Raw genomic sequence first — 18,099 nt, forward strand, 5'->3', positions numbered from 1 at the left:
GTTTGAATGGCTATTTTTCCCACTGAACAATTTCCTTTTTATTCTTTTAGGCCTTTTCAAGGTCCCCCTGATTCCCTGAAGGAATTTTTAGGCTCAGCCCCACCACAGGATGATCCTCATGCAAACAAACCTTCACTCCCAAAGGAGAACTTGCAGGAGCAAGGCTTTAGAGGTGTCACTAGGTGCAGCTCAGGAAGAAGGCCTCAGTGATTCCTTAGCATGCTCCACCAGGAAAAGCATCCTCAAATAACCAAACACTGCTTGTGGCAGGAAGGAAAGGAACCACTTCTCAACAGCTGCTTCAACAACCATCCATCCAAAGGATCATTCATGCCTTAGGATCCTGTTCTTTCTTAGACAAACTGCACTCGTGGATACCGGATGAAAGCACGTCTCAGACTCCTTTCCTACTCCTCACCACCAGCTCCAGCAGTTCAGGCTGCTAAAAGCAGTTCAGGATAGCAAAGATTTAGGTTTCCAGGTGGATCTACAGTGAGTGTCCTGTACTGAACATCAAGAGGACCCAGATGTGATTTTTTTTCACGGCTGGTCTCTTGGTTTAGCTGAGGAAAGGTGGCAGGACATGCTAACCATGACCATGACAGGAATGGCCTGTGCTACTGTGTGTGAACAGCACCTTTGGCTGGAGTCCAATCCATGGCTACTAGTCAGGGTCCCTGGAAAGGCAGAGACTCAGGGAGGGACTCTGAGATTTCCACCAACAGAACAGAAGAGAGGGTAAAAGCACATCAGATTATTTTTGATAACTCAAAGCTAACACAAAAGCTCTCGCTAAGGCAAAAGCTCTGATGAATAATACCGTTAGTGTAACCATGGCCTTTGACATCCTAATGATTAAAAAGTTCTATTTGCTCATGGCCAGTGTCTACAGTAGCACTCACAGGATTAAACAGCCAAAAATTAGCACCCATGACCAAATCTGCACCCAGAATACTTCAGCACCTTCTGTTAGAGGATCTGAAAGCATTTTACAAATGTTAACCAACATTTGGCCTCACAACCCCCAGTGAGGTAGAACAGTGTTGTCCCTGCAGGGACAGACAGACAGATTGAGGCACAGGGTTACTAAGAGACCTGCTCCCATTCAGACACTAAATTGAGCAATGCCAAGGGCTGAAAGGTGTCCTGACTACTGCACCTACGCTTTGTCCACACTACCATCCTTCTACACGAGCCCTTAGCCTTTGAACTAACCCCAGGATTCTATTTACAGTAGGTAAAACCATCGTTTAGCAGTTGTGCAGTCAGAGAGTTATTAAATTAAATGAAGTTATTAGTGAGAACAAATGATTTCTGATGCAAAACTCTGGGTGTAAATGATCACGCACTAAGACTACTGGGTGCAAATTTGGTGCATGATAACTCTGACCCCTTGGTAATTCCCAATCCTGACCTCTCTCTGATAAATCTCTTTTTTAAGTTGCATTCTACGTAAGATCACATGAAGCTCTAAAGATGCAGCCTGCACAGATTGTTTCATACCAGCAATGCAAGCAAACAAAACATGGAGTGGCTTTGGGAACAGCCCAGCATTCATGTAGCATCAAACATCACAACAGTATAATTCATTCTAATCACAAGGGGGTTGCAAGGCAATAGAACAGGTGTCTGTGTCGGAAAAAAAAAAAAAAAGGCAAATAGAGCAACAAAGAAAGATTTGATTGCACAGATTTCATTTAGGTAAAGTTCTGCAATAATCAGTTTCATCAAAGCTTATTCCACGAGGAAGGGAGGCAGTGCCAGCTGGCCTATGACAAAGCTTCAGTGTAGTAAAAACCACCAGCCTGTGTGAAGAGATGAACTTTGCATTCCTTAGGAGTCACTACTGATTAATAAAAGCAAAAGGTTTCTCTAAATACAGCAAGTTGGTTTTGTTTGTTTTGTTTTTTTTTTTTTTTAATCAGATAGAAGAGTTTCTTAAAATATGGGGGGGGGGTTAACATCACAAAATTCAATTTGTTATATAAGTAGAGAATCTGGCCATAGTTAGGAATATTGAAGTGTAAAAAACCAAGTACGTAGTCTTAAACATTACAAAAACTATCAAAACATTCAATATTTTGAGTTGACCTTTTGTTTTCCACTACATGTGTCTGTTTTGGCAGTGATGACAAGATTTCTTAACTGAGTTGCTGTTATTATTGTTCTGAAGTTGTGGTTGGTTTTTTTTGTACTTTTTTTTTTTTTTCTGAGCGTGTTTTTTAAACAAAAGAAAATTACCAGCTTTTATAAAAAAGAAGGAGCTTGAATCCTTACTCCCAAAACACAGATACAAGGTTTTCCTTTATAAAAAGTGTATTGATTTTTTTGCTATAAAAAGTGACCTATAGGGTGTCAAACCTGAAAACAAATTCTCACAGTGTTTTCAGTGTTGGCTGTTCACAAGGCATTGCTGTTATAAACAGAGATAGAGAGATACCATAAGGGAGGTATAAACATTTCCTACCAGCTAGCAGTACCCTTGGATTATTTGTGGAAGGTGTTCCACTCCAGGTAACTGATTTATGTTTTTTTTGCTTAACTTTTTTTTTTTTTTTTTTTTAAATCCCAATATTTGAATAATTTGATTTATTGTACTAACCTTACTTAGCATCTTACACAACCATTCCTAATCTCAGCCAAGCTTCTGCTGGCATATTAAGCATCAAGCTACTAAGTCATTTCACTTCCTGCCCTCCAAAAATAAAACCAATACTGGTTAGTATGCAGGTGCTAAATTTGGGCTGTAAATGAGGAACAGGTGAGCTGGCAAATGCTGGCAGTTTGGACAGGTGGAGAACATCATTTGCCCTACTTGGGCTTGCAAACTGGTCAGCAAGGGATCCATTTGCACACTTCCAGGGGAGCTACTTTACTATCACTAGGAAAATTACACAGCTGCAGCAGAAGAGGAAACACTAGAAGAAAATGGGAAATGCACAGAAATGCCCCAAATTTTTCACAATGTCCATTTTGCATCCCTGTAACTTAGACAAATGGTATCCCTCTATCTCTAGAGACTGGCAGGTGTTGATTTGTGGCACAGAGGATAAATCACAGGAAGAGAAAAAAAAAAAAAAAAAAGACATATAAGGGTGTGTCCTTTGATTTGAAAGCACCAGTCACCTATCTGCTTATTCTGGCAGAAGTACTTCACTGTATCTTAGACAATGCTTGCAATATGGACATTTAGCTCCGTGTCGCTCTACATGGAATCTCCAAGGGAATCAGAGTCATCCAAAGACAGAGGCAGATACAAGTCCTGTAGGGAGAAAGAAGAAAATGTTAACTCTCACAATGAGTTTCCACCTCTGGCCATGCATAAGGGAGCAGCAGAGTGGCCCAGCTCCGTGCAGTCCGTAGGGACAGGGTGGAGGACTCGTGCACCGGTTACTGGACCGGCCTGAGCGGGCAGATCACGGCTAAAATCGAGACCTGACACTCACACAGTGGAACAAGAGCATCTCGGTGCCAGAAGAAAGATGCCTGTTCAGGGCTAAGTTTGAGAAGTGATGGTTTTGTTGTTTCTGGATCAGTGTGTCCATTTTAGCCCACGCGTGGAAGAGCAGGACCTTGCTTTAAACAGGTCTCTTTGAACCTAAGTCCACAGTAAAGAGCCTTACCTTAATTTGACAGCTACCTTCAGGACAAATCTCTACGAAAATCACATTCCATGATTTATTCCTTATTTTAGGTAATTTCTGATCAATGAGAAAGGTTAAGGAAAACAATCCCAAGGTTATTATTTGGATCAGATGCTGAACGTAAAGCTTTTCCAGGGTCCCTTTCTTGGATAACCATCTTATTCCACTTCCTCAAAGTTCTGCATGGAATCAGGAACACAAACCAGCTCAAGGGCCAACACTCTCCTGGGACCTGTCTGGGCTCTGACCCACACACAGGTAATAACTGTGAGCAAAATGAATTAAATCCCAAATACTCAGGAAGGAAATTCACAGAAATCTTGATGTAAGAAGAGGTAAAATAGGAATTTGTGGTGTACTCAACTTAAGCATTTATCATTTGAGCTTTAAGGGGAAAGAAAGAAGTGATTTCATCAAAAGCAGGAAATTGCTCCTGGGAAAAAGACAATGATGCATGAATATTCTGGTAAGCTAAAATGCCGTGTTCATATTTGCAGACTGGCTTAACTTAGTGGAGAAAATCATACTGGATTGGCTTTGCCCTCAGCAGTCACCCTCTATTACAAATGTTCTCGGGGCTTCACTGGAAAAGGTCATAAACCAGCCAGCTGAAAGCATACATAAAACATTGAAAGGTGAGTTTTACTTGTCTTTGCCAGGAAGCGAATCCTCATCTCCAAAGTTTAAATGGGATAGTGTTTGGAAAGCATTTTAGGTTCTTTTTGCTGAAGCAAAGGATGCAGTTTACAGCATTACTCCTGCTGAATATACACAAGCAATTGTTAAATTTAGACCATGGGCCAGATTTTCTGTTCTCAGTTGTAAATTAATAATAAATCTGGACACATTTTGTTAAAATTGGTTCATTTCCTCAGACCTAGGCTGAGCAGCTGAGGTTAGAGTGCAGTCCTGAGGAAAACAGATTTCATTTGAATTCAGCTATCCCTTTGTTAACCAAAATGAGTCCAGCCCGTGCAATTTAGCCCACAGTAGATTCCATGTGGCTGCCGACTGCAAAACCTCAGCACTACCAGAACTTTTAAATTACTCTTCCAGAACGTCAAGTCAATATTTTCAAAGTCACTCTCAGGATGAGAGGTGCATTCTGATACCTAAAGAGACATCCCCTTGACCTCCTCTCCCACACCTACATTTATGCCCAAGTTCCTATCAGGTGAAGGCTGGTGGAAGCAGCGCTATGGCTATTCCAGAAATGCAAAGGCCCACGGAAATGAAAACCTGAACTCAGCACAGAATGCCACTGAACAACAGGAACTGAAAAAGCTGTGACAGCTGCTGTACCTTTTAAATAAATCAATGCATGAATTATCTATGAGCCAGCACAGGTTTAGAGATCTCTACTAGGATGCTGTGCTACCTGTTAGACAGGCTGTTTGTGACCAGGAAAACCAGCTACTGTTCCAGATCACAATTACCACTCCAGCTGTAAAAAATCAGCTGGTTCCTGTAAAACAGAGCATGCCCTTAAATAATTAAAAAAAAAAATAAATTCTTAAGGAGCATCATTAAAGTGATGTCTTAGAGCTTCAGTAACATTTGCATTGCTTCTGCTGTTTAATGAACCAGATTTGCCAACACCTGAGGCTTTTCAAGAGAGGAGGATTTATATGAACCCATACCCATCAATAACTTCTTCAAACAGTGATACAAGCTCAGGGTTAAGTTCTCTCTTCTGATCCGTCTGGAGGAAACAGGCCAATGCTTTGTTGCTCACCACCTTGCAGAGTCTGAAGCAACAACCCTTTCAGGTAAAGGGCCAAACTCCACTGTTTCAACGTGAGGAGCTTTGCTTCCAGAGAACCTGGCCAGGGCTTAAATGTCACAAAAGTCTGAGCGAACTAAGGCAGAAACAGATGTAGTAAGGTATAAGAAACATAATACCTTGTGCTTACGGAGGCTCCCTGGGCTGGTGGGTGTGGAGATCGGGGACTGCTTGGATTTGGGTGTGGACAGCTGACTGCTTGAGGTCCCGTTTGCTGAGAGAAAACAAGACAGAAGCTAGAAATCAAGACAAGCAAGGGGAAGATCTTCCTCCTTTGGGGAGATGGAAGGTCTCCAAACATTTAACACAGAAACACTATAGTTTATTCATGTTAGGCAGGATAAAAAAGCCAAACAAATACCATGGCTGTTAACCTAACTCAAGGCTTTCAGCCACTCAGGGTAATTGACTGCAAAATACAGTGGAATAGAAAATAAATAGAAGGAGCAGTATTTTACACAGCAAACATTCACCAAATTGATCCAAGATACACAACATCACAAAAACAGAAAGACAATTTCTATGTTCTCAAACAGTTTAACGGTGTGGGGAAACCAGAGGCTGAAGACATCCTGAATCCTAGATAAGAAATGTTAGATGGTTACAAATTGGACAAACAGCAGCCTGGAACGCCTTGGATGTAGTAGCTGTGGAGGGGATTAAGTGACCAAAGAGCCCTTCTGAAGCCTTGGTGGAAGCACAGGGTGACATGACAGGTCTCTGGTCTTCCTCTGCTGCCTGCACCAGAGAAGTGGACATGGTCCATCATGGAAGGCACAGGAGTAGTACATCAAGAAGCAATCTTTTGCAAAATTTTACAAAGACCAAAATCTGGGCTTTTGGGTTGATTTGTTTGTTCATGTTGCTTTGGAAAAAAAAGCAACATAGTACACATAGTTATTCTCAATTTAAAAAAAGTATTATTCATTTAAACAAAATGGCTTTTGGAATGACTGCTCATCGAGGCTTTCAGAGGCCTTCACTTTTTAGTCAAAAGTGAAGGGCATAAGTCTATGTCAGGGCAAGCTATTATGCATTTATTGGACTAAAAAAGAATCAAAGTAAATAGCATATTATGCAGAAAAAAATGAAGGGAAACAAAATGGAATAAGGATAAATTGATTTTTTTCCTACTGCTGATGTTCACTGGGGTAAGCTAATGCCTTTGATAATTGCCAGGTGTCACAATACCTATTTCCTAAGGACATGCTCACACATAGCGAGTTTGGTCATTCATAGGTCAGGTATCAACTCCAGGGATACAAACCCTCTTCTTACCAGGGGTTTAAACACAAAGCTCCATCAGCACAAGGAGCCTTACTCAAGGAAAGGGAATTCAGACTCATTCTGGCTGTGTCCAAGGATGTTGTCCTTTCTGGCCTTTTCTTTTTGCAATCCAAGCAGCAGCAGGCTGCTGGAGGCCTTATTAGCATTAAACTACATCTCCCGATCAAGTCTATGGAAAGTGACATTTCCAAAACCTACTCCAGATGTTTATGTATTCAGCACAAGCCACAAAACTAAGCCTCAAATATTTTGATTGTCATTTCCCTAAATGGCTGTAGTGTTGCCAGCCCTCCAGATAAATATACAAATCCCTGCCCTTAAGGAAAGGATTTTGAAGTGTGTTGACGTTTCACACAGAAAACGAGCATGTCATACTCCAGGCTGGCTGTCCTGCTCTCAGAGTGCCCAGTATCCCTCTGTGTCATTTCTCTAACAACTGTACAGGCATGCACAGAGGAGGGGGGATGATTTCAGCACAAGGGACTTAGGCTTTCAATTATAGAAGCTGAATCTGCAAATGGGGTACTTAAAAATAAGCAAGTACAGCAAGTACTTGAGTGTCTGGAGGAGATTGAAGAAGTGTATAAAGTATCATACAGCAAGATTATATATGGGTGTCGTATTTTGAAGAGCAAAACCAGCACAACTCTTGCTTTAATGCCCCAAACAGGCTGATTCCTCTTCTCTGTTACCTTCTTGTGAGAAAGGAGCAGGGGGGTAGCTCAGGTTTTTAAGTATCACTGGCCCAAATGCAGAGCTCATTCAAGTGAGTTCAAGTAAGTGTAGAGAAACATGTGATCTAAGCCTCAGAACAAAGGAGGAGCTTCCAGCACAGGACAGCAGCTCAGACTCGACAGATTCATGGTAATGTGGGTCCTCTGTCTTCATTTCTATGCACTTCCTACTCTGTTGGGAAGAGAAGGCTATTCATCACAGACAATCTTTTTTTCCCATTGCAAATGCACCTCACTGAGGAAATGGATATTTCTTGAAAGGTGGTAGAAATAATGGTTTAGAGATAATTGGGGAAGAGAGTGACCCTTCACCTCCCCATTCCACTCAGACCATTCTTTATTGGGAGGGGGAAAAAAACTAGTTATGGAAACCCAGAGACTGTTACACCCCGGTCCCTGCCCCGTGCTGTGACACTTCACTGTGCTCCAGTTCTGCAAAGTGAGCTGCCCTCAAGGCTGCCGGGGAAAACAAGCAGAGTTCTCCAACTATATGCCATATAATGAAGGCAATTCAGTAAAAAAGAACTTGGATCTCTTTTATGTTTTATTTCACCAAGAGACTTTGTGTTTTCTGTTAAAGAAAACATGGGATAGAATAGTTAGTAGTATAAACTGTATTAGCTAGAATCCTTCTCCAACGCCTAAAAAGCCTCTTTCTTTATTTATTTCCAGTTGTCACTGATCTTCCTAAGATGAAAAATGCCACCTAACAACTCTACAAAGAACCGAAATTTCCCTTCCCCTAAGAGGAAGACTGGAAGAACAGCAAACAGTCAGTGTGCAGCAAATGGATGTAATTGCTGCAGGGAAGGATAGAAATTCCCTAATACAATGAGACTTTTAAGTGCTACAGCAGGGATATTAATATTTTATGAGCATCAACGAAAAACCAGATGTGACATCCAAATCAGAAATCGAATGAGATGGATGAATATCATTACAAATACAGCGCAATTTTGCAGCAGGAGCAACAATTAAGAAGGCCAGTTTAATTTTCTCTATGTCTGCTAATGAAGAATAGTGTTCATAAGCAAACTTGCCTGCATTTCTTTTGAACTGAAATGCAAAAAAACCAACAAGAGGCAAAGAGCAGATCCCAGGTGGTGTATAATGCTGCTGCTCCACTAAAATCTGTTGATGACTTAGGATAGCTCAGGATCTCACCTACACTCAGCTATTGGGAACCATTCTTTATAACCAGGTTTTATTTGAATTTTTTGTTTGTTTTTTTTTTTTTTCCCACCATGTTATTGTTTGTGTCTTATGTCTTATTTATGTCATTGTATTTGCTTCGTGACCCCAATCTACCTTAAAGGCTCTTTGTGCATATAACACATCCTTTAATCGCATGAGCACGTGCACTACGTTGTTTTCATAGGCTCCTTATCTCCTCCAGTGCACAAGGCAATTTGTACTTGAGAGAAATCAGGCTTGTCCAGCACATGAGAGGGACGAGGGAGAATAATCATGTCACGTTTGAGAGGCTATGAAAGATCCAGATAAGCTGAATCCTCTGTCTCCGTCTCCCACAGATATTTTAGGATCACAGAGTCACAGAACCTCGTCCCAAGCCTCTGCCATGGGCAGGGACACCTTCCACTAGCCCAGGTTGCTCCAAGCCCTGTCCAACCTGGCCTTGGACACTTCCAGGGGTGGGGCAGCCACACTTCTCTGGGGAACCTGTGCCAGGACCTGACCACCCTAGTATCTTCCTAATATCTAAAACTATTCTCCTTCATCTCAAAGCCATTCCCCCTTGTCCTATCACGCCATAGTCTTGTCAGAAGTCCCTCTTCAGCCTTCTTGTAGGACCCCTTTTAGCCAAAATTCCCATGTGCAATTGTTCTGTGAGTGTTGCTCAGGCTTGCCTGGGTGGCTGGGACTCTGGATCTGAATTTCCAGTGATGATGAGCACCGAGACCTTTTGAATTCCCATTTCTATCAACAAACAGCACTGGAAAAAGCAGGGCCCAGGGATCACAGGCAGTGCTCAAAAAGCATGGAGATATCTATTTCTATCAATTAGTAAAATAAGGTTAATGCTCCTTGCTTTGATTGGGGTTCCCAGGATTCAGCAGATGAGTTCTTAGTTCGAGGAGCTCATGCTCACACACCCCAAGAGTGAGAGAAAGAACCATGAAATACATGCATAGGTTCGTCCCCAGGTCAGGGTTTGAAGCATCACCAAGAAATTAAAGAGAAGGAACAACCAGAACAAGGACAGCATAAAGCAAATGTAGAAAGTGCAGCTCCTTTAGTGAGCACAAGCCCTCCTGCACTCCAGGACAGAGGAGCCACGGGAAAAATAAAGGTTCCATTGTACTGTTTGTTCAGGAGTGGAAGAATTCAGATTGCACAGGCATCCCTCGCTCAGGCACCTCCAAACTTCCAAGCACTCAGCTCTGCAGTGTTGGTATCCTCTTCTCACCAGGTTTTGTGAGGGGATCTCTCCCTGGATGTGCACTGTGGACTGTCAGTGGGCAGAACATCCATAGCACAAGCGAGAGAACAAGCTGCTCTCTCTGGTGTGCAGTCCCAAAGACATCTGCTGCCTTTTTAACACATTCATATATAATGACCCCGGGGAGCCAGCTCTGCAGGCAGGACAGACTGACATTCTGTGTCTGTTTTGCTAATTGCTGCTGCCTTGTGAATATGCTTCTGTCCCTCTATCCAAACCTTCCCATTAGAGCGCTGAGAAATTAAGGTCCTGCAGCAGTGCCTCAGAGCCCTGTTCATGTTCTCCCTGAGCCAAATCAGGGCAAAACTGGGCAAAGACATTTTCAAATTTCAGTTCAGGTACCTGTGGCTCTCTCCTGCAAAGGATTGGTTTTAAAAATCATTAACTCTCCTATCACAGCACATGTTATAAAACTGAACCCTTGTCTGGAGTGTGAGTTATTGTAAGATACATTTTTATAACAAAGAAATAACGGCAAATGACATCACTATTTTCTGCCCTGTGTTTCTCCCCAGAGCTTCAGCTCTGTCTTTTCTTCTGTTTGACTCCTTATTGGAGCAGTCTGTTAAAGAAATTTTGCCAAACTTCATGCTGATCCTATTCCATTTAAATCTCGTGGACCATAGCAGGAAAACAGAGACTTCTCTCCTTATGCACAGTTTTCCTCTGTCATCTTAGGAAAGGGATGGGTTTCATTGCTCTAAGCTATGTCTTTTAGCAAAGCTGACTCCACAGAAAGAAAAATCCAGGCTAGAAATACCACAGAAGCTTTGTAACTCCAATTTTGTTCTCTAAATTGGGATCAAATGTATTTGGCCCATCCCTGGCAGAGATCTTATGTTTTAACTTCATAAAGTCTGACAGGGACTCACAGGCTCCCTGAGAGACCTGATGCAGTAATCAAGTTACTTATAATTGAAAAGTATTCCTAATATCTGACCTGTATATCTCATATTAAAGATTAAATCAATGTCCTGTCCTATCCCTGACAGGCACAAAGGAAAATTGATCCTTATCCTCTTTTCAATACTTCAGATGCCTTTGGAGAGTGTTATATTGTCCCTTCTCAGTTTTCCTTTTCTCTAACCTGGATCAGCCCATTTCCTTCAGCTTTTGCTCCCAAAGCAGTTTCTAGAGAAAATTTCTTCTGGGTTTTCTCTAGTTTACCTGTGTCTTTCTTGCATGTTCAGACTGTACTGAAATACAACCACCCAAGCTCACCTAAGGCCAGACAGAGACACCAATCCCTTCCAAATCTTAATTCACACTTGATATATGAGAAACTAGCTCAGTTTTCTTAGGTAACATTTGGGAGACAGAGAAAGGCACTTGGATACATTACTGAAAGGAGAGAAGTAAAATCCTGCTGTACTTTGCTCAGTGCACTTTGCTGGAAGCAACATGATGTGAGAGATGGGAGGAGGACATAGATGAAAGGCTGTGTCACAGCTCCAGTACCAAAGAGGTTGGAAATTAAAGGATATATTGGAAGACCAGTGGGAACTGCTGGCGAAACAGCCAGGACCTTCCAGTTAAGCTGAACCAAGAGGTAAAAACAGTCCCATGATGGAACAATCAACACAGAGTTGGAGGAATAGCTGGGTCAAACCAGAAACACACTGGCATTGCTGAGAAGGTGTATATACATATATATATATATATGTATGTATACCTCTGAATCTGCATTGATATCAGTGCCCAGACATGTCACAAAGGCCTTAGAGACCTTGGGGGGGAAAAAAGGGTACAGAAACCTGCTTTGAGAAGAACTGCAGAGAACAGAAACTACCAACACAGAACCAAGGAAACTAAAGGTTCTGGTGTGACAATATATCTGTTGTCACCATAGCAGAGTGAAAGACAGCAAAGATAAAAGGTATGAATGTGTAGGAGAGCAAACACACAGCTGTATATATATATATATTTGAAGTAAAACTACTTTTAAACAGTTTCACAAATTAAATGGGTGAGAATTCTGTGGGGGAAAAAAATGTCTGATAGTCTTTTAGTAATCAGGCTTCATTCAGCATTCCTTGCTTTTTTCATGTGATAACATCAAAATCCACCTAAATGTAAATATTGATTCTTAAATGGTGTGCAAATCCACTTAATTTATTTCAAGCTCAAGACAAGAATACTAAATTATATTCTTTTTTCTCTCTGTCCTGAGTAAACAAGCCTTCCATCTTCCAGTGCTGAAAGAGTTCAGTCTTTTTCATTCTTATTAAACAGGACAGGCTGCCATTTCTTCCTGTATTGAAATTACAGGAAAGTACGAAAGACCCTTGTCTGGATGGATTAAAGAAACCTGATTTGTCCTTCATTACTGGCCTTAACTCCAGGAACTGGCTCTTGTTCAGCATTTCTGGTTATTTTAATCTCCCTCTGAAAAGCTCTGCTGACTGTGTTCATTAAACCTCATCAGATGACTCACCATTCTGTTCCTGTAAGTCACTCAATCAGTTAAAATCAGGAACACAATAGTTGACATTTCACATTAGATTATGTGTTCATGCAGTAAAGCCTAGTTCTGGTGGTAATTAGTACCTGATGCTTACGGAGAAGGTTTAAATGCTGTTTCACAGCTCATACATGAGCTGACTCACAGATTGTTGAATGTTAGTTTGGGATTTTTTAAATCGACAACATAATTTTCACCATGCCTTCAATGTACCCACACAACTTTACCAGGCTTTTGGGATTATAAAAGCTTTTTAGATTATAGCAAGCCTGAGTTTAGGAACAACCAACACTGGCATATTGAAGAAAAACTTTATGAATGCAAAATCCCCTTACAGAAAAATAACTTTTTTTAAATTAGAGAGTCTTGGCAAGTGCCAACCAATTTCACACTGTCTCTTTAAGCAGCTAAAGAACCAACCAAGAAAAACCAAGCCTAAAAGATTGAACTGCTTCCTGGGGAAAATCCTTCTGATTACTGTCAAGAGAATTTTATATCCAATAATCCAATGTCTACTGAAGTCAGCAGTTGTGTGGCGTTCCCATGAAATATGCTGTGTGTTAGCATGAGGGTGAAAAATAATTTCTGTTTTATATCACCTGTGTTAATGCTGTGGGCCACTTGAATTCAAGAGATGAGGCTCTCCTGGAATCCTGGCGTCCTTTTTTTGTGATTTGGCCATTTTAGTGAAAGGCCATGTCTGGTTCTCTTTTGGAACAGAACAGGCAAGCAGATGACACACCAGAGATTCATTGTGACTCTAGGAACTTTCCACGACTCTGAAAACTATTAGTTACTGGAATTACTACAATGTGCAGCCCAACCTTCAATTGATGGGCTCTGCAGCTCTCCAGGTGTGCCACACCACCAGTTCAGGGGCTGATGAAGGAGAAGGGAGGCTTTTCAAGTGGTGCAAGCTGTGGCAGCAAAGTCCCATTTTCCCTCTCTTTTATTACGGAGTGAACGTCTCAGGATCACATCAATAAACCCCTCACCAGTTCTCCAGTTGCAAGATCACTGGTCTTCTTTAAATAAGGATTAGAAGGAGCCTCTTCTGACCTGCACAATAATTACCATTAGCTTTGCACAGGAGGTTATTCTAAATCAGTCTGTATCTATGGGGAACATCTGGGAGCACTGTGAGGCCTTGATTTCCTGCCTGTGAAATGGAAACCTCTTTTAAAGTGCTGTTAGGGAGGGAGGCTGTGAGACTGTGGGTGGTGCGACCTCAAGCCACAACTGCACTCAACCAACCAGAGAACTCCTTTCCAACATTTACTAAGTGCCCCTGCAGCACCAGCTCCCTGTTTTCCAAAAAAATACCAGGGTTTCCTGTGCAAACACACAGAGTACGTGTCTCTCCCTTGAGCACAGTCAATATTCAGACACCAAGAAACAGTCACTCACCATCTTGATGGTTACCTGAATCGGCTGGGGACTTGCTGCGGCGCATGGGCGCTGGGCTCTTCGCAGAGCTCTTCTGAGGGGTGGGAGAGGACTTACTGCCCGTGGCAGCTGCAGGGCTCCCCTTCATCACCCGGCACTCTGGGGAAACACACAGAAACCCTGGTTATGTCCCTGTTGCCCTCGCTGCCCGCGGACAGCAGGTACGAAACACCCCGGGGCAGCTGGGTGCTTTGTCTCCAAAGAGCAAGTATCAAGGGCAAGGGGAAAAGCCTGATATCAGCACATTTTCTCCAGAGCAGAAAGGAGACTTTTTAAGGGGAGGGAAAAGAGGACAGCTCAGCTTCTCTAAAGGAGGTGCTGAGATAGTGTAGGTGTTGGGCTGGCTCTAGCAGGGCCTGTCTCCATACCCACGTCCCACCAAACATTTTCTGCCCTCGCCCTTGCCATGGTTCTCACTGACTCGTGAGCACAGTGAAAATGGTCAACACTGAGCAAGGAATCAGGCCCAAAAATCCAAGTAATTTGTTGTCACCCCTCCGTGAAGATTTAGTGGGAGGAATGGTGACTGCAACTTATGCAGGTGCAGGAAGCCAGGAAACAGCTCATGGCATGGTGTAAAGTCTCCAAGTGGCAGATGGGGCATCGGCCCCAGGAGACTTTCACCCAGCCTGAATGAGCCTCTTCTGTCTCCACAAGCTGCAGCTTTTCAGACACAGAACGGAAAGAAGATAAAATGGTTCTACAAAACACATCCTCTGTCCTGGCCACTCATCCCTTTCAGAAAGGTTTGTATAAACAAGCCCAGCAGATTTATGTACTTGAAGACATGAGCAGATGAGAACCCCAACTGTGTTTTCTTGAAAAATAAATACGCCAGGAAGAGGAGAAAATGTAAACATGATCTACAGGGTCCTGCAGAAAGGAACTGAAATCCTAACAAACCCCTGTGTGTCCCAGGATTTCAGGCATGCCAGATCTTCAAAACCAGGGTTTATTTACACTGAGAGCTAACAGAAAAAGAACTTTCCACCCCTCAAGTTATTAACTTAACCCAGTTAAGAAGAAGACAATAAAAAGGGAATTTCCTTTTTGTCAAATGTTCACAGGTCTCACCTCATCTCCTACAACAGCTTGTGCTCACCAAGATGCGAAAATGTGCATTTTTTACAGATGTGAATTACATGTTCCTTGTACAGACAGTTTCTAAAAGAAAAGTTGAGCTCAGCTCTGCATGCATGGCTTGTGTTGAGGACCTTCTTGACTGGATTCCCCAGTGGGAATCAACTAAGGCAGCACATATCAGATAAATAATTGGTCAACTGAAAACAAGCTGTCTGACCTAAATGTATGCATTATTTAATTATATATCAGTATATCTATGAAAATGTAATTGCCTTAATTCTTTCCCCAGGCTTTCCTCATTCTCAGACACTCCAGAGTCTGTCTCTTCTCCTTCCAGATGGTTTGCAAGAGAGTTTGCTGTCGGGTCATGCAGTACAAGAATATAAGGAGAGGATGCCTTGTGCTCCAGGGACACTGAATGGCAATAATTAAACCTACAATGAGTTTATTTTCTCCCCTGACAAATGATTTTGGAAACTGTAAATCAGGGATACAAAAAAATTGTGTGTGTGCTGTTTTTTGGGTTTTTTTTCAAAAGCACTTGACTTCTCACATACGATGTCACTGAAAGGCTTGTAGAGGTCCAACATTAATATAGCCCCAATTTTCTATACATGAAGAGCAGTATTGATGCTGGGGGGTGGGGAGATGCATGGAAGGTAGACTATCCCTCCTTGATACTAAAGAATACAGTGTTTGATGAGACGCTGTGAAATAGCCAGCCACTGTGTTAACCAGCTGAGACAAATCATGAGGAAAAATCCTCTTCAGTCACTGCAGAAGTTATATTTTTCAAGGCTCTTGCATACTAACAAAAAACAGTGCACCATTTGGATCTTGGAGCACAACTCACTGGCCTGGCCATAGGCACCGAATCTGTCAATCATATATCACATGGGTATCCCAGAAGCCAAGGATGTCAGGCAGCTGTGTTCAGTCATCGGAATTACTCACTAAAAAAATATACATAAAAAGTAAAAATGTTTCATATTACGTCCTTGTAAGAACTTACAAATTTATTTTCTTCCCAGGGGAGTAATTCCTTGAAAAGAAACCCAGCTTTGCATTTTCTAGCACAAAAAGGCTGACTCTGAGGAATTCCTCCAGCTCCGCCCTTGGCAAGTGTCAGTACACCAAAAGCTATCACTGAGCATTTGCACATCTGGAAAAAATGCTCTGAAGGTGGAGACCTGACTGTGCTGAAGTTGGTGTAAACAGACCTCCAAACATCACCAGGGTGTGACATGTCCATGGGCTGATCCTGAAACCAGTGGGTACAAACTGGACAGAGCAGTGTCATCTGGCAGATGCTCAGCAGCAGGGATTAGAGGGTGGAAGTTGTGGTGGGCAGTTCAGGAGGAAAAAGATGACATAATTCCCTCTTATGCTATTCCTCATTTTGTTTCCTGATGTCCTGCCAGAGCGAACATAACAACCAGCAACCCTGGTGCGTGTCATCCGAACAGGCAAGGAAAAGTTCCCCGTGACAGAGGAGATTTTAGTAAGTGACATTCATCTGCAAAACCTCGGGATTTGCAGTTCTTGCAGCATCTGACTCGTAACAAGGAAGGATCATGGGTGGATAATGCTGCTAACAGCTCCTCATCTGCTTCCTGAGAGCTGCAGGGCAGCGGTGCCTTCCCAACAGCAGGCTTGGCTTATTTGTGTGAGAGAAATCCAAGACGGAAAAGCGAGTAGTAACCAGGAGTGTAGGCAGAGAGCTGGGCTTCCCATCAAGTTGTTCTGCCAGGATTGCATCCAAACTGTTTTACAGCGTGGAACTCCCTCTGGAGCTGACTCAACTGCTGAGTGTTAAAAAAAAATACGAAGCTCAGGTTACGGATTGCTTCCCCAGCCTGACACAGGCTTTATTCTCTGCCTACAAAGTCACAGCTGAACCTTGGAAAACTTTCTATTAATCACCCAAGACCATCAGAATGGGTTCACCTGGAGTACACAGGTCAGAAGTACCAGCGTTGAATAAAATCAGGCTTGCAAAGGTATCACAAAAACAGAGTGTTTGAAGGTTAGAGGCTGCTTGACCTCCTGGCATACAGCAAAAGTTCTCCTTGGTCTTCAACAGCAAGCCAGTTTGTAGCAGATTGGACAGCATGGGGCTCGTACTCCTTATACAGGATACCTAGAACTTTGGGAAATGAACCTAGATGCTTGGAGGACATCTTTTAGAGTTTAAATGGTCAAAATGACATTAATTTCCTCTTGCTGCACTCACTGGCACCTGCAGGCAGTGTGTGCTGTTGGTAGATATGGTAGCCAGGTAGGGCGGGTGGTAAGTCCTACAAGCAAGCTCTGTATATTCTGTGAAATTAAAGATTTCATGGCTTAATTGATCATGGAGCCTCACATTATTATAGACCTGGGCTTGCACTTGTAACAGGGACAAATAATGGTGCTGTCACAGTTGTGTCTGCCTCCAAAAGAAAATTACTGCCCTGCTTTTTGAATCAGCAGAAGAAAGCAGTGGAAATACGATTTTTTTTTTTTTTAACTGTCGCTTTTTCCCATTTTTTTAATGTTTACTTGTCTGCATAGGGAGGTTTAGTTCTCAGGAAAAATGTATCTCTCTGACTGCAACTGGAGAAAATTGAAAGAATATACTTGTGGTAAATGTCAAATGGAGTAGGAGTTAATTTATTCTGACTTGGGCTACCTCAGCCAGTATTTGCCTGATTATAATATCTGCTGACTGGATAAGTATCACAATAGGATGTTAAATTCCATGTACTGGGTCTTAAAAACCAGAACAGAAGCATGCAGCATTATTATCTGATACAAGCAACTGAATGGAAATCAAATAAAACCACAGCGTGCGTTTGATGTTACCGCTTTCATCCAGAGAAAAGTCATCCTGTGCATAGCGGAATTTTTCTGGACCACAGGCGATAAACACATCATCATCCCCAAAGAAATCATGGAGACAGGTCACCTACAGAGAGAGCAAAGTCATTCATTTTATTTTTAATTGGCAACATTCTGACGAGGCTCAGTTTTAATTTAAACAGAAGGGAGCTGCTTCTCTGCTCTTCCCCCCCCCACCCCCCCATGCTAATTTAGTCCTACTTTCCATAAGGCTGGTGCCCATCTGGGCAAGTCAAGTGTAACAGTGTAATTAAAAGAAAAAAAAAAAAACAAAACAAAAAAAGGAGAGAAAAAAACCTCAAACAACTACCTTGCACATT

The 18,099-nt window shown here is 42.3% G+C and overlaps 1 protein-coding gene across 1 annotated transcript; it reads right to left on the reverse strand.

Moving 5' to 3' along the window:
• Positions 1-541: 541 nt before the first annotated feature.
• LOC114071568 (neuronal migration protein doublecortin-like) lies at positions 542-17,846 on the reverse strand (the record flags this gene model as incomplete). Its single annotated transcript, XM_027909412.1, has 4 exons — positions 542-3,262; positions 5,547-5,641; positions 13,778-13,915; positions 17,744-17,846. Coding segments are annotated over 4 exons (393 nt in total), but the record flags the coding sequence as incomplete, so codon positions are not given.
• Positions 17,847-18,099: the final 253 nt, after the last annotated feature.

The sequence above is a fragment of the Empidonax traillii genome, unplaced genomic scaffold (assembly GCF_003031625.1).
Source record: "Empidonax traillii isolate 1590-97213 ecotype Southwest subspecies unplaced genomic scaffold, ASM303162v1 scaffold2107:size41527, whole genome shotgun sequence".
NCBI lineage: Eukaryota > Metazoa > Chordata > Aves > Passeriformes > Tyrannidae > Empidonax > Empidonax traillii.